General features: G+C 41.2%; 1 protein-coding gene across 4 annotated transcripts in view; it reads right to left on the bottom strand.

Annotated features, from left to right (window-relative positions):
* Positions 1-7491: 7491 nt before the first annotated feature.
* Positions 7492-16802, bottom strand: part of LOC126106658 (zinc finger protein 3 homolog) — a 113156-nt gene continuing 103845 nt past the window's right edge. For all 4 annotated transcript variants that reach the window (XM_049913023.1, XM_049913022.1, XM_049913021.1 and 1 more), the window contains exon 7: positions 7492-8642. In XM_049913023.1, the coding sequence (XP_049768980.1) occupies positions 7853-8642 (790 nt within the window). In that variant the 3' untranslated portion in view covers positions 7492-7852. The remainder of the gene's footprint in view (positions 8643-16802) is intronic.

A 16802-nucleotide genomic window follows, 5' to 3' on the forward strand; every position in this document is an offset into this window, starting at 1 on the left:
ACTGAGTATAATGATAAAATCACTTAAGGCTACCTCCAAAAGAAGGCATATGACCTTGATATCAGTGATTTGCTGCAACTCTTGATTGTTCGCCTCGTTAAGACAAGTACTAAGGTCCATGACAGTATAATAGGACGAGAATAGAATACAGGATAGTATAAGATTTGAAGAGAATTCGGTGTGGGAAAATGAATAAGGAAGTAACACCGAACCCAACTCGAGATCCGACAGTCGTCACTCCGTCCGTTAACACAGAATGTTAACGTCCTTTGGGAACAGATGTGACTCCATCCAGATCCCATGGACCTGATATTAACCTCACTTGATTATTCACGGACCAATATTTCTCGTTAACTTTCGTGTGAAAGTCTCCCCACAATGAAATACTTACCATTTTATTACGTAACACAACATTAGGTAAAGTTATTCTGTTTTTCACTCTGCCATGGACAAGTTTGACTTCTATGTCCATAACCATGCTAGATATCAATTAAGTTTGTAAAAATCAATAGTCGAAATGTTTCCGGAGATTACACTCTCGGAAATTTCTCGATCCGTAATTATCTCAAAAGGTTCCACGACACTACTTACATTTGTAATGTCGAAGTCGACTATCTTTTCTTTAAAATTTTGTTCTACTGCATCTGCACGAGTGTTGACCCCTGCAATTTGCGATTCGACAATAGGGATCAGTTTGTCCTGTCTATCAATGGAATCATTTAAAGTATGTAATCTTTGTTTTACTGTGTCGAATGTAACGTTATACACATTTTGAAATGATCCTAATTATTCATTAAACTCCGTAACTCTACACTACTACACTTGTCTTCAATGTCAAATTCTAGTTTCTTGGTAAAATTGCGTAATTGCTCCTCCTGTCTTTGGTTAAATTCAGTACATAATTAACATGAGAATTTAAAGAACTGGATAGTTTACTCTTTAAACCTACTTTCAGATTCTCAACTTTATTTTTCAGAGTATTAAATACAGTCTTTAGCAGACTTAAACTTGTTGCTTGATTGTTTAAGATTTCCCTGAGCATCGAATTTACTATTTAATTGAATACTCTGAGCTTTAATTAAGTTTATTACTTTAGACAAATCTGGCGCTTCCCTAGTCACCCTGATGGCTGTGACCGGTTCTGCTAGTTGTTGCTCTTGATCCCGACTCATCTCGCTCTTAGCTCTCTTTAGCATTTAAAAAAAAATCCCCTCTATAAATAATAACCACCTCAGCTCACATTCAAATAGTTATTATCTTGAGCTCACCCGGCATAAGATTTTAGGCTGCGTTGGTGAGGTGTAAGAACGGCACCAGTGAACTGCACGGGCGCCGGCAGCATCACACATTGGTCGCGTCAGCGTTGGCGTCGGCGGACGCGAAGTCAGCAACTCAAACAGCAACCAGCAACGATGGAATGTTACTGTGACTGTGTCAGTGTTGGCAGGTTACTGCGTGTGTGAGGATTTTTTCCTCCCCACAACCAAATATTCTTCATCGGATCTTGGAGACCATTTTCTTCTTTGCGTTATTAAGGGTTACTGTCGCAACTGTCAACTTCTTCTTACCTCAATCTTCTTCTTCTTCTTCTTCTTAAAAAAAAAAAAAACTCCTTTTCATGTCCTGCTCACTCTGGTCGCCACTTTCTGGCGGTTACGACTAAGGGTGGCAATGTGGTACTAGTGTGCAAGGCTCATAGTCCCCCTTGGCTGTCGAACTTACTTGCTTTGGCGATCTTCTTTCAGGATAACCGGCTGCGGTTCTCTGTTCCGCTTCTTCTCTGAAGAATAGATGCTATTCTGGAGGAATTTTCTATTCCCTCCACACACTTTTCGATACACTCGAGATTACTTTGAACATACACTCGAAATTACTTTGACCACTGTATTTTCATACCATGCAGCAGTTTTCATACACTAAACATTTCTTGTAAGATCAACACCTTCTGGAGCGACAGACTCTATTACAACTATCTTTCTATACATACAGTTTATAAATCTCTCCAAGTTTAATAAGACAACTGTCCAGTCTTTATGCAGTAAGTGAGAGAATGAATAAAAGTCTTTTCTTTCAACACCCATCAAATGTTTTATAACAACAATGTTTCATATTTCACAGTGTACGATGCGTTTACTCCATGGGCGGTACGTGTGACTTCTTAGGCGAGCTCGTTGACTACCTGCTCGCGCCGATTGTCTGTCCGATATACGTCCATCCTGTACACACATAATTGTGGGGCAGTAGTCATACACTCCTGGAAATGGAAAAAAGAACACATTGACACCGGTGTGTCAGACCCACCATACTTGCTCCGGACACTGCGAGAGGGCTGTACAAGCAATGATCACACGCACGGCACAGCGGATACACCAGGAACCGCGGTGTTGGCCGTCGAATGGCGCTAGCTGCGCAGCATTTGTGCACCGCCGCCGTCAGTGTCAGCCAGTTTCCAGTGGCATACGGAGCTCCATCGCAGTCTTTAACACTGGTAGCATGCCGCGACAGTGTGGACGTGAACCGTATGTGCAGTTGACGGACTTTGAGCGAGGGCGTATAGTGGGCATGCGGGAGGCCGGGTGGACGTACCGCCGAATTGCTCAACACGTGGGGCGTGAGGTCTCCACAGTACATCGATGTTGTCGCCAGTGGTCGGCGGAAGGTGCACGTGCCCGTCGACCTGGGACCGGACCGCAGCGACGCACGGATGCACGCCAAGACCGTAGGATCCTACGCAGTGCCGTAGGGGACCGCACCGCCACTTCCCAGCAAATTAGGGACACTGTTGCTCCTGGGGTATCGGCAAGGACCATTCGCAACCGTCTCCATGAAGCTGGGCTACGGTCCCGCACACCGTTAGGCCGTCTTCCGCTCACGCCCCAACATCGTGCATCCCGCCTCCAGTGGTGTTGCGACAGGCGTGAATGGAGGGACGAATGGAGACGTATCGTCTTCAGCGGTGAGAGTCGCTTCTGCCTTGGTGCCAATGATGGTCGTATGCGTGTTTGGCGCCGTGCAGGTGAGCGCCACAATCAGGACTGCATACGACCGAGGCACACAGGGCCAACACCCGGCATCATGGTGTGGGCAGCGATCTCCTACACTGGCCGTACACCACTGGTGATCGTCGAGGGGACACTGAATAGTGCACAGTACATCCAAACCGTCATCGAACCCATCGTTCTACCATTCCTAGACCGGCAAGGGAACTTGCTGTTCCAACAGGACAATGCACGTCCGCATGTATCCCGTGCCACCCAACGTGCTCTAGAAGGTGTAAGTCAACTACCCTGGCCAGCAAGATCTCTGGATCTGTCCCCCATTGAGCATGTTTGGGACTGGATGAAGCGTCGTCTCACGCGGTCTGCACGTCCAGCACGAACGCTGGTCCAACTGAGGCGCCAGGTGGAAATGTTCCACAGGACTACATCCAGCATCTCTACGATCGTCTCCATGGGAGAATAGCAGCCTGCATTGCTGCGAAAGGTGGATATACACTGTACTAGTGCCGACATTGTGCATGCTCTGTTGCCTGTGTCTATGTGCCTGTGGTTCTGTCAGTGTGATCATGTGATGTATCTGACCCCAGGAATGTGTCAATAAAGTTTCCCCTTCCTGGGACAATGAATTCACGGTGTTCTTATTTCAATTTCCAGGAGTGTAGTTCTACTTCACTTACCTTATGTCTAAAATAACGTGTGTTTGAGACGGTGAAAATACGAGTGTCTCTAGAATTTACCCTGAAATTCTTGAGGCACTACAATGGTCAGTGCTGTTTGCTACCAGAGAAGTATTGTCTTACTACTATATTTCACTGTCCGCCTTTTTGTGTTTTGTTGTATGCTGTTTATGGTCTCCCAGTTTCTTCTATTTTTTTTATGACAGCGACTGTGGCAGAAAAAGGTAGTTTAGTGGGCCATAGATGATTATGTCACACCCATGTTGCAAGCATGAAATAGATGAGAAAATCCCAGCATTGGCGATGTTTTAACAGAATTAAGTTAAATGCGTATTGTGATGGAAGAATACATTTCAGTATTTGCATCCACAGTGATATTATTAATAAACTACTGATACAGGAGTTTCTAACATACAGGTGTGGAGAAGGTAGCAGATACTATTCTGGACGTACCAGTACACCAAAGAGGTTAGAGAATGCAATATATTTCTGACACTAAGACCTCATAAATTCCATCACGTTTCTATTGTTGATCTACTTGCATTCGTGAAAATGTTTTTAGAATGTTGCAGTGCAACCCGTCCTGCACAGTTATTCTCAGAAGTGCAGAGTACTTAATGATTTGGTATGATCAATAAAGAGTGTGACACACTAAGACAGTAAACTGAAGGTGGTGCTAGACAGTCGCACTGAATTTTGCTGGATATCCAAACTCATAAAGCCATCACTTCTAACTTTGGTGTATTTTGGATGGTATATTGCTTGTTGAAAGTGTAATTATTACTTCCCTGACAATATGGCACCATCTATATGGTCATAGTTTTGTTGTTAAAAGAGAAGGGACAAAATAGCCACCGTAGTAAGCCCAGTGTCTTTTGTTTCCACTGTTGTTTAGTTTATCTGGAAGTAAGGTTACTTATATTCAGCTTGCTGGTGTTGCTCTAGTATTCACTGTCACACCATGATGGTACTGTCTGTCCAGCAAAGGCTGAAGGTATCATTAAAAACAAAACTTTGTCATTAGTTGTGTCTTACCTTCTTGACAGTAACATGTGATTATTAAGAACAAGAGAGTAAAATTATGTCACATAGTCTACGTACATCAAAGTGAGAGTATCTGTAGCATGTACTGATGCTTTGTATGTTTATGTAGTATTATTTTTTTTACTTATTTATTGCAAAATCTGTGATCATCACTTGTTACATATTGCCTATTGCCCAAGTGTCAAAGTGTTCAGACTACAAATTGTTATGCTGTATGGTCTGTTGATTCTAACATGTGAGGTTCGCCTTATTGTTGTAACTGAAGCTCGATATTGGCTGTGGTTATAATCTTAAAGTGTTATGTTTGCCTTCTGTTTCATCAAAAGCTTTAGCCAGATCACAGAATTTTCCAAGTGGTAAAAGTGGTAATAACTTTTGATTTATTGATTCTAATATATCATCTGTGAAAATGAATATAGCTTGATCAGTTGACAATCCTTTCCGAAATCCAAACTGATTGCGAATAATAATATTTTTCTGTAGTAAGTGTTTATAAAGTCTATTGTATGTAATCCTTTCAAACACTTTTGAAAATATTGCCAATATTGAAATGGGACAGAAGTTTTCCACTGACGATTTGTGTCCTTTTTTGTGTAATGGTTTGACAACAGCATATTTAAGCCTATCTGGAAAAGTACCACTGTGGATGGTTTCATTACATAAGTAATTCAGTACATCACTAAGGAGCAACATTTAGTTATGGCAGTGCTGATTTCATCATAACCACTGAAACATTTGGTTTTAAGAGAGCTAATAATATTATAAATCTCTTTCGGTGAGGTAGGATATAGTTGAATTTTGTCAAAATTCTGTGGAAATGCATTTTTTAAATATTTTAAGCTGTCTTCTGAAGAAAGTATGCGAACCTAAGTTGTCTTCTACTGAAAGGAAAAAGTTATTGAAAGTGTCTGCAATTTTGGAGGTATCTCTAATCAACCCATTATTTACATTTAACATAACTTTCTCATTTGCCTGATTAGTTTCTCCTGTTCCACTTTTTACTATGTTCCATATAGTTTTTATATTGTTACTAGAGGCATTTATTTTCTCTTGAAAATAAATACATTATGAGGTTCTGATTACTTTGTTTAGAATTTTACAATATAATTTGTTATGTGATTTAGCTCTGTAGTAATCATTTTCCCTTGACATTAAGTACAGTCTTCTTTTTGTTTTGCAAGATACTTTAATTCCATTTGTAATCCAAGGTTTTGAAACATTTAATCCATTTACTTTGATTACTTTCTTAGGGCAGCAGTTTTCAAGGTGACCTTGGCCATATTAGAGAAACAGTTATATTTTTCATTTATCCCAGGTGAATTGTATGGATCTTTCCAGTCTGTATTCCTCAAACAGTTTTTTATACCTTCATTTCATGTTTCATTTGTTATTCGTATAGTTTCCCACTTCCTGTTATTAGTTGAATCAGACCCCACTATATTAAATGCAAGCAACTGGGCATCATGATCTGAAAGTCCATTAAATATTGGATTTATACTATCTCTTACAAGAGATCAGTGTGTTGGATGCTACTGCATGGTCCTGTTAGCAAGATAAGTATGCTGTGTTAATTAAAGGCACTAAGTAGATGGGAAAATTTGCTTGTAGACTCGTTTCAGCTACTACAAGGTCCTACCTTTAATTTGTAGTACTGAATCATATTCTGTGCCCTTATTTAGTGTCTGTGTCTTGAAGTTAAAATGAGGAAATACTGTAGATCATGTGAACCCATCATCTAGTGTAGATTAAGCAGTGTTTATTTCTAAAGTTTTATGGTCAGACGCAGAAGAAATTCCTCTATCTAGTTGTGTGCATCACACTTATGTATGTAGATGTAACCTGTATTAACTATTATACAGCCTGTTAATTCAGTACGGTCCAAGCTGAAACATCAATTTGATGCACCAGTAAGAACAGAATTTGCCTTACTATGGTATCCTGAGGATCTCATATTAAGATATTTTGCTTCTGACAAGTGTTTTGCTAAAAGTTTAGGCTTACTCGAGGTATGTGTCATCTCTCCTCTTCATACACTATATCTATGGAGGCAATGAAAACCTCGTAACTCCATTTTATTAAATTTTGCAGGTGAAGCAAAAATGGTTCCTTAAAAAATAATATAAAGTGATAGAGAAAGTTACTGAATATGTAACTATATAATAGAAACCTAGATATTGATAGATTGGAGAAATCCACGCACTTTCAAATCTCTCTTTGATTATGGAGTTACTGGTTACTGAAATTAAGAGTTTTCACAGATAGATGGAGTTTTGAGTGTTTCATTGCATACTAACGGTATGCTTGGTATGATCAGAACCACTCATATGCTACGCCACTTATTCCTAAAGCTTCTTGTTTATTTATTAGACTACTATAGTCAAAAGTATCAAAAGCCTTAGAAAGTTCTAGAAAGGTACCTGTGACACACTCATCTTCGTCAAGAGCGCAGAGTACTGCACAACTGAAGATATGTAGATGTAAAAAAACCACACATTAATTACATAACTTTATTTTTACGATGTTTTAGTGAAAACTTTATCACTATCCATCATGACTGTTCAGGAAAGACAGACATACGACCCTCACTAGATGTGAGATCTCACGTACACTATTGAGCCTTTTCTGCTCTTCATCTTATAACGGCACAGTCATATCAGTAGCAGTATTCACCAATGTGCACTTGCAAATGTATTTTCAGACAGTTTTGATGGGTACGGTGAGCAAAAATGACAATGATGAATGGTTTGTGGGGCACTCAACTGCATGTGCTCGTACACAGTCCAATTCTTTTTACACAGTCCACTCTAACTACTGTCACAAATGAATGTGATGAAAACAAAACAAACACTCAGTCCCTGGGCAGAGAAAATCCCCAACCTGGCCGGGAATAGAACCTGGGACTCCATGATTCAGAGGCAGCAACACTAGCCACTAGACCATGAGCTGCAGATGTGAGCAAAAATGAATGCTTCTACAGTCTGTGGCTCATCGCGAATCTTTATGAAAATACATAAGATGGGCATTACCTCATGAGAGAAACTATTCTCAGGTTGCTGCAATAACAGAAATCCTATTGACAAATGTTGCAACTTTGTGGTTTTCCACCAGTGTGCAGCAGCTGTGAGTGTTCCTTCAACTTGCTGATGCTCTTGAATCTCTTATGACACGCTTCACAGATTTAGCAGTTTTGTTACTGTGCAACCGTGAATGCCTCTTCAGCTGACTATTTCGCATGAATGTCTTGTTGCATACGCCACAGCTGTATGTGCATTCATCAATGTGTACCCGCAAATGCTCCTTCAGTTCAGTATTTTGGTTGAATGTCTTCTTGCAAACGACACAAATGTATGGGCGTTCACCAGTGTGCAACTGCAAATGCTGTGTCAGTTCACTATTTTGTATGAATGACTTGTGACAAACATCACACTTGTATGGGTATATGTCAGTATGCAACAGCAAATGCCGCTTCATGTCACTATTTTGTATGAATGACTTGCTGCAAACACTACAGACGTAGGGACGTTCACCAGAGTGTAGCCTCGAATGCAGTTTGAGATGATAACTTTGTGTAAATGTCTTGCTGCAAATCCCACAGACGTAAGGGCGTTCACCAGTGTGTAAGAGGAAGTGTCTCTTCAAACTGCTACTCATTGTGAATGTTTTGTGACAAACACCGCACAGATGTAGAAGTTCACGCCTCTCCACGTGAGCGTGCTTCTTCATTTCCTGCAACTGTGCGAACTTTTTGCAGATGCCACTTCTGTGGCCCACATGCACTGTATCACTCTTATTCCCAAAGGGTGTATCCTCCTTGGTGGTGCATTGTATCCTGTTGCCTGTTCCTGCACCCAGAGAAACGTTGGAAACCAAACTACTGCTGTCATCATTATGCTTGATGTTCTCCACGCCAACAGGGATAGCACTGTAGAAAATTGGAGAAAACTGTATTAGAAATTATTGTCGTAACACTGCAACTACAGAGTTAATTATACGGTGTGTTCAAAAAGTCTCTCTGCAGTGCCGTATGATTGAGAGCCGCGCGTGCGGTATGATTGTTCGCCTGCCTGGGTTACTTCCCTTCAAGTGGACTCTCCCAACATTCCACTGTTTCGTTTATCTCAGCCACCGTCAGTAGTATCGTTGGTATGTATTGTTACATGTTGACGTGACCGTTTAACTTTAGTTCCTTTGTTTCGTTTTTGTCATTGTTAAAATGCTAACCGTTGAAGAACGTGTGTTTTTAGTCGAACAGGTGGTCAAAGCTGGCGGTAAATACACAGTTTCAGTTCGTCAAACATTTAATTCAGTTTTCCCGGAGACAACACTCCCACACCGCAATACTGTGCAAGATTTGATTAACAAATTTCGAAGTACGGGTTCAGTGACAGATGCACCTAGAAGTGGTCGTCCTAGCGTTTTGTCTGAGGATAAACGATGCGATATTTCCGATAAAATGTTCACGAGTCCGAACAAGTCAGTAAGAAAACTCGTCCAGGAAATCGATGTTAGTGTCGGAACGGCCCACACAGCTGTAAGGAAAAAATTAGAACTTTTCCCATACAGAGTGACAGTCGTGCAAGAACTGAAAAATACTGATTGTGGCAAGAGACTGCATTATGGTCAATGGTTCAAAAATTTCGTTCAACAAAATGGAAGGGATAGTCTTAATGAAATGTATTTCACGGATGAGGCGTGGTTTCATTTATCCGGGTACATGAACTAGCAAAATTCTCGTATGTGGAGTACTGCAAATCCATTGTGTATTCATGAGAAATCACTTCATTCTGTGAAAATACGAGTTTGGATTGCAATTTCTAGACATCGGATTGTGGGTCCCATATTTTTCAACGAAACAATAAACGCACAACGATACTGCAGTGATATTCCGTACCCATTCATAGGAGAACTTGTGTTAAATGAAATACTGAACGGTTATTTTCAACACGATGGTGCAACCGCGCATACAGCTTGCGTTTCAATGTCACTGCTTGATGTTTTTGGTGATCGCATAATTTCACAGGGACTTGGGCCTGCACAATCGCTTTGACCTACCACCACCTGACTTTTTCTTCTGGGGTGCAGCGAAAGCAACTGTCCATAAAAACGGTCCAAAATCGGAAATTTCCAAGAACGATTGTCAATCGAAGTCGCGGGGTCCAAATGATACATATCGAACGTGCGATCGCAAATCGATCATCAGACTTAGGTGGTGAGTGTTATCAATTATTTGTGATCGTCATTTTTATCTGTTTTCCGTCGTTCCCTTAGTTGTTCTAAATTACATATCTCCGCGAATTGTTTATGAGTTGCTAAGGAAACCCAGACGATGTATGCCGTAAGTGAGTGGGGTGTCTGGTGTTCTTGACGTTTCTTCGGCGGATTCTCACACATAGAAAAATCTAATTCCATGTTTATCCAGCGTAGAAAATTGTTCGGCTTTTTGTCGCAAATATGGAGTACTACCGGACGAGGAAAGAAGGGACTGTGTAGATTGTGGTGGTGCGAAGTGTGTAAAACCTCGTATGAACAGTTTCGATGCTGAAATACCGTTACAATTTCATTGCGGACTGTGTGGAAAACGAACGTGTATCAGGAAGAATACATAATTCGACTCTTCCAAATTATCCATCCAAACCACCGTAATGGTCTTTCACATGACGAAAACACCGACGACGGGTAAGGTAAGTCGTCTCCTTTACAACTACAAGTATTTTTGTAACGCTCTTCTTTTGTCGTTGCTGTACTGACCAACGGTAACATACTCATAACGGCCGCCACCTCAGTCGCATGATCGATTTCCGATCGCACGTTCGATATGTATCCTTTGGACCCCACGACTTCGACAGGCAATCATTCTTGGATATTACCCGAAAATCCATCGATGAATTGAAAACTGCAATATCCACTTTCACTGCTTCTGTTACAGAAGAAATGTTATGGCTTGGATTTGGAAAAATGATTAGACGAATTGAATTGTGTATTCAACAACAGGGGGGACACTTTCAACACTTAATGTGAAAATTTGCGAGTAAAAATGAATATTCAATAAATTAAAAATTTGTATTTCACTGAGTTTCATATCAGTATTTTAACTTCGGCAAATGGCTGCGGAGAGACTTTTTGAACACCCCGTATTAATGAATACATGGTCACAAGAGGTCCTCTAAACTATGCTATAAATTAGTAGCACACTGCCTTGAATTAAAATAATCCTTAGGTTTTATTTAAGAGCAACAGAAAGGGAGAGTGGATGGGGCGTAGGGGGAGGGGATAGAGATAGAGATAGAGAGAGAGAGAGAGAGAGACGGAGGGGGGGGGGGGGGAGGGAGGGAGAGGGAGAGAAAGAGAAAGAGAGAGAGAGAGAGAGAGAGAGAGAATTTGGACTATCTAGTGGTAGTTGGATTACTGCAAAGTGAAACATCAGAATAACAGGAAAAAAAATTATTAGCCTACTCTTGTACTTGAAAAAAGTTAACTGATATGGAGTGCAAAATTCTTATCATACTGTGTGAACTACATCAGCATCAATACTCCCAAGGCCACTTATTTGTAAGCCTTGCAGATGCCTGGAAAAATGTATTTAAATGACAATGGGTGGTTAGAAAAAGTTCAATCTAGAAATTAGTCGAAAATTCGTGCTAGTACTCAACTTGAAGAAAATCAACAACTACAATGGCCTTACATGAAATTTATTCGCAAGTGCAAATACGGACAACCATCAGCTATATAATGGAATAACGACAATGAAAATTTGTGCCGGACCAGGGCTTGAACCCAGATTTCCTGGTTATCGCAAGCAGCCACCTTACCATTAGGCTATCCGTGCATGAGTCACGGCCAGACCCAAACTTCCTTATGTCATCAACCATGACTCTACAACCTGTACTCGTACATCCATCATATATATTCCAGTAAAGGCGAGACATAGGCCTATTACTTGAAAGTCACTAGACTGGCAACGGCGGATAAATACGGTATTGCAGTGGCTGTATTATTATGAATTACAGGCATTGCGGCGACTACAGCTGTTATGAAACACATGAAATTTATTTGCAATTGCCAATACGGGCAACCATCAGCGTGCAACACAAAAGGAACACATGGTACATGGTCAGAAGAACTTTCAATCGTCAGCACTAGGCCTATCTGTCATGTCAATCGTGCATTTCTGGAGACACATCTGTAGGAACTTTTTTCCTCCACTTTCAGTCAGGAACCCATCCTTGCAGTATCAGTTTTATTAATGTTCACCTTGTATAAGCACAGAGATGTAGGCGAGGGTTTGGTGTGGCACCCAAAGTCTTTCCACCGTGCGTGTGGTAAACATGGAAACAGGAACAGTGGCGATGTTATTAGCAAATGTGTCCAGACATGACCAACAAACTGTTATTCTTTTCTTGACAGCTGAAGGGCAATCACTGGTAGACATCTATCGGAGAATGAAGAATGAGAATGGGCCAGTATGTTTGGCGAAAACCACAGTTGTGGAATGGTGGGCCAAAGGGCGCTGTTGCTTCACGATACTGCATGTCCCCGATCGTAAGTGTCGTACTGCAGAAGTTATGCCAGTCCAAGTGGGAGACACTTGAGCGCACACCCTACAGTCCTGATCTTTTCCCATGCTATTATTAAGCCTTTAGTTTTCTAAAAATAGCCTTTTAAGGTTCGGCGATTCCTATGAGACGTGGATGTGCAGAGGCAGTTACGAATTTCTTCATGCAGCATGACATAGTGTTTTACCGAACGAGTATTTTAAACATGGTGTGTCAGCACGATAATTGTGTCACTCCTCAAGGCAAATTTGCCTGATTGGCATGCCGATTCTCGACCGTACGGCGTTAGAACAGAAACTTTTTGATCGCCCCTTACTGTAACTGATTCAGTAGCTGGAGAGGTCTCTCTCATAACCCATACATCAATGATCCCAGGGGGTTTATATCCAGTTTAGGCTATGTTAGCTAAAACTGACTGCAAAAAATAAAACAAAACCGCACCTTTTCATAGCACAGCACAACTATTACTGTCTCACAGTTGATTTTAACAGAAAACTTCTACATTATTGTTTACAAAATCTAATATATTACACGGTATGTTCATCTGCATGTTTATTAGAGTCTATTGTGTAAAAATTTTAAGTACACTGGTCAAGAGCTTTTTGACATTTCTGCTAACAATGTTCCCCATTATACATTAGTACTCATCTTAAAAAGTATATAGCCTATGTCTATCCGAATGTTTATTGGAGCATCACGTAAAAATTTGAGGTAAATTGAACAAGAGCATTTATAAATTTTTGAAACAACAATTGTCCTTTATCGTTTTTAATTTTCTGACCTAGTTCCAATCTCATTTATTCAAAATCTCTCCATATTTAACAATAATTTGAGGATTGATTTGTAATTCTTAGGCTCAAAGCACAATGCCCCAACCTTGGCAAATTTGGAACCAGAGGAAACCCAAACATTTTGTACCATGCTAAGTTCCTTCTGCTATGCACATCACAGTGGTTTCCAGAGTATCTATCTACATGTAAAAATGACGTTTCTCTGTAATTCTGATGGCCAAGAGGTCTCATGAAGTTGAGTCTGAGTCAACATGCTAGAACTATAGCTGACTACTGAGTGAAGCAGGTTTGTCTTGGTAATAGATGTAAATGTGTCTCTCCAATACTTAATCATTAATTAAATATTAATGTAGATCTTCTACTTGCTTTCTGAACATGGGTCATATGAAAAACTTGGTGAAGACATAATATTCAGCATTAGCGAAGGAGTTCATATCTGCTTCTCTATTATGATGAAATTGACTGCCTGTTATAAATACATGGGGTACCAGCTGCTGTGAATTTCTACATTTACATCTACGTCTATACTCTGCAAATCACTGTGAACTGCATGGCAGAGGGTAAGCCCCATTGTACCAGTTATTAGGATTTCTCCCCATTCCATTAACGTGTGGAGCAAGTGAAGAATGATTTTGTAAATGTCTCCATACTTGCTGTAATTAATGTAATCTTGCCCTCATGATCCCTACAGGAGCAGTACACAGGGGGTTGTAGTGTTTCTCCTTGCTATCAGCCATTTGCAGTACCGGCACAGCAATGTAGTTCTGATTGATGGCCAGATCACTCCATCATCCAGACTGTTGCCCTGAACTACTGAAAATGCTGCTACCCCTGTTCAGGAATCACAGGTTTGTCTACTTCTCAATAATCCCCATCTGTTGTGGTTGCATCAAACAGACACAAATTTATTTGCATCTAGATAGTGGGATGCATCTACAATACGAAGTATCCCACATTGCGGAGGCATGCACCATAGACTTTAATTATATATTGTGTCATACTGCATGACGTGACAAATGCCATGTTGGATAACACGATGCTATATATGACATGACGTCATGTATCATGGTACCTTACTTGACACAATGCACTATATTACGTCGTGTGTACTAATACTGACAAGTAAAAAAGCATGAATATGTCAAGATGTTTTGATTTAAATCTCCCTTCTTTCACATTGCTAAATCTGTCCAGGACATACAGACCTTTTTTTGTGCTACGATAGGAGCACTTTTCATTCTGGTTTAATATCTGTTCAGAGAATGTCTATCAATTATGTTGACGTATACACTCTTTCGAGGCATTACCGAGTATGTAGTGGCAGTACCAGAAAACATGACAGGCCGATGAAGTGCAAGCTCTAGATGGTGATTAATTCTTACAATAAATTACAGAAGTGAGCGATAAGCTACACAATTACATGGTGACGATGCCTACTGAAACAGTCGTCGCCCTATGTTGCAGGGGTGGGTCTGAAGATGGTGGATTTTATCCCATAAACTGGTTGCAATTAAACAAAACTAATAGAAACATCAACTAGTGTTATTGTTTTTGTTGCTGCTGCATGAGCTATAGCACGAAACTTATTCCACATATATACTCCTTCTTTAATGGAACACATTTGCAATTGTGTACTTTGCATAAATTAATTTTCGTCTGTTGTCCTGTTATCCATTACAAGATGGGCATAATGAAATTAGCTATAGTATGGCCATGATAAGTTCGCATCAGCCCATAAGTACTAATCATTAAAAGTTGGCACTATTCAGAGCTCATCATGTAGACTGTGGTCTTGTTTGGGATTGCTGTGAGCCTCAGTGATCTGACAGTTGTGACACTATAGTTGCAAGGTGAAATGTTGTCGGTCTCACTGTGTATGTGAATGATTTTGATTTATTATAGGACTTCTTTGTACTTTTATTTAAATGCGACATCTTCACAAAAGCTTGATAATGTTTTAAATGTCAGTTGCATTGCATTACAACAGCTTTAACTAATTCAATATTCCTTGCTACAAACAAGTACCGCATTTGAAGAAGACAACTGTAATGTGCATTCACAAATCCATATTATTTCCATGTCAAAATTCATACCGTTCCACACATACCACCTCTCACATCCTCTAACCTGGCAGTGGACAAGCTACTTATTCCTTTGACCCTGATGTAATAGGCCAAATTTATTTACCTCATGGTTGAATCCATCACCGTCAACTGAAATACAGCACATTTTAAATTATTACTCTCTCTGAAGATATTTTTGCTTGTTACTGAGCACGAAAACTACACTCTTAAGAAGCCTTTAGCAATAACTGATGTTTCTGGATTTGGGTGGTTCCTGCTACGTACAGTTATAAAATACGGCTGACAACAGTACACCACACATATATTTGATTAGGTCTGCACGCGGTCTGAGGGCTGCAGTTTTGACAACCACTCAATTAAGTCCAACCCAGGAAGGGGGGGGGGGGGAATTTGCTTTTGCTGTAAGTGTGTTCTGGAGCTCTTGAATCTGCGTAAAACTATATTGAGCTAATTTTTAATTACAATGTCAAACAAATGCAATTTTGAAACTTCCTGGCAGATTAAAACTTTGTGCCCGACCGAGACTCGAACTCGGGACCTTTGATTTCGCGGGCAAGTGCTCTACCAACTGAGCTACCGAAGCACGACTCACGCCCGGTACACACAGCATTACTTCTGCCAGTACCTCGTCTCCTACCTTCCAAACTTTACAGAAGCTCTCCTGCGAACCTTGCAGAACTAGCACTCCTGAAAGAAAGGATATTGCGGAGACATGGCTTAGCCACAGACTGGGGGATGTTTCCAGAATGAGATTTTCACTCTGCAGCGGAGTGTGCACTGATATGAAACTTCCTGGCAGATTAAAACTGTGTGCCCGACCGAGACTCGAACTCGGGACCTTTGCCTTTCGCGGGCAAGTGCTCTACCAACTGAGCTACCGAAGCACGACTCACGCCCGGTACACACAGCTTTACTTCTGCCAGTACCTCATGCTAGAGCACTTGCCCGCGAAAGGCAAAGGTCCCGAGTTCGAGTCTCGGTCGGGCACACAGTTTTAATCTGCCAGGAAGTTTCATATCAGCGCACACTCCACTGCAGAGTGAAAATCTCATTCTGGAAACATCCCCCAGGCTGTGGCTAAGCCATGTCTCCGCAATATCCTTTCTTTCAGGAGTGCTAGTTCTGCAAGGTTCGCAGGAGAGCTTCTGTATAGTTTGGAAGGTAGGAGACGAGGTACTGGCAGAAGTAAAGCTGTGTGTACCGGGCGTGAGTCGTGCTTCGGTAGCTCAGTTGGTAGAGCACTTGCCCGCGAAAGGCAAAGGTCCCGAGTTCGAGTCTCGGTCGGGCACACAGTTTTAATCTGCCAGGAAGTTTCATATCAGCGCACACTCCGCTGCAGAGTGAAAATCTCATTCTGGAAACATCCCCCAGGCTGTGGCTAAGCCATGTCTCCGCAATATCCTTTCTTTCAGGAGTGCTAGTTCTGCAAGGTTCGCAGGAGAGCTTCTGTAAAGTTTGGAAGGTAGGAGACGAGGTACTGGCAGAAGTAAAGCTGTGTGTACCGGGCGTGAGTCGTGCTTCGGTAGCTCAGTTGGTAGAGCACTTGCCCGCGAAAGGCAAAGGTCCCGAGTTCGAGTCTCGGTCGGGCACACAGTTTTAATCTGCCAGGAAGTTTCATATCAGCGCACACTCCGCTGCAGAGTGAAAATCTCAT

The sequence above is a fragment of the Schistocerca cancellata genome, chromosome 10 (genome assembly GCF_023864275.1).
Source record: "Schistocerca cancellata isolate TAMUIC-IGC-003103 chromosome 10, iqSchCanc2.1, whole genome shotgun sequence".
Lineage (NCBI taxonomy): Eukaryota > Metazoa > Arthropoda > Insecta > Orthoptera > Acrididae > Schistocerca > Schistocerca cancellata.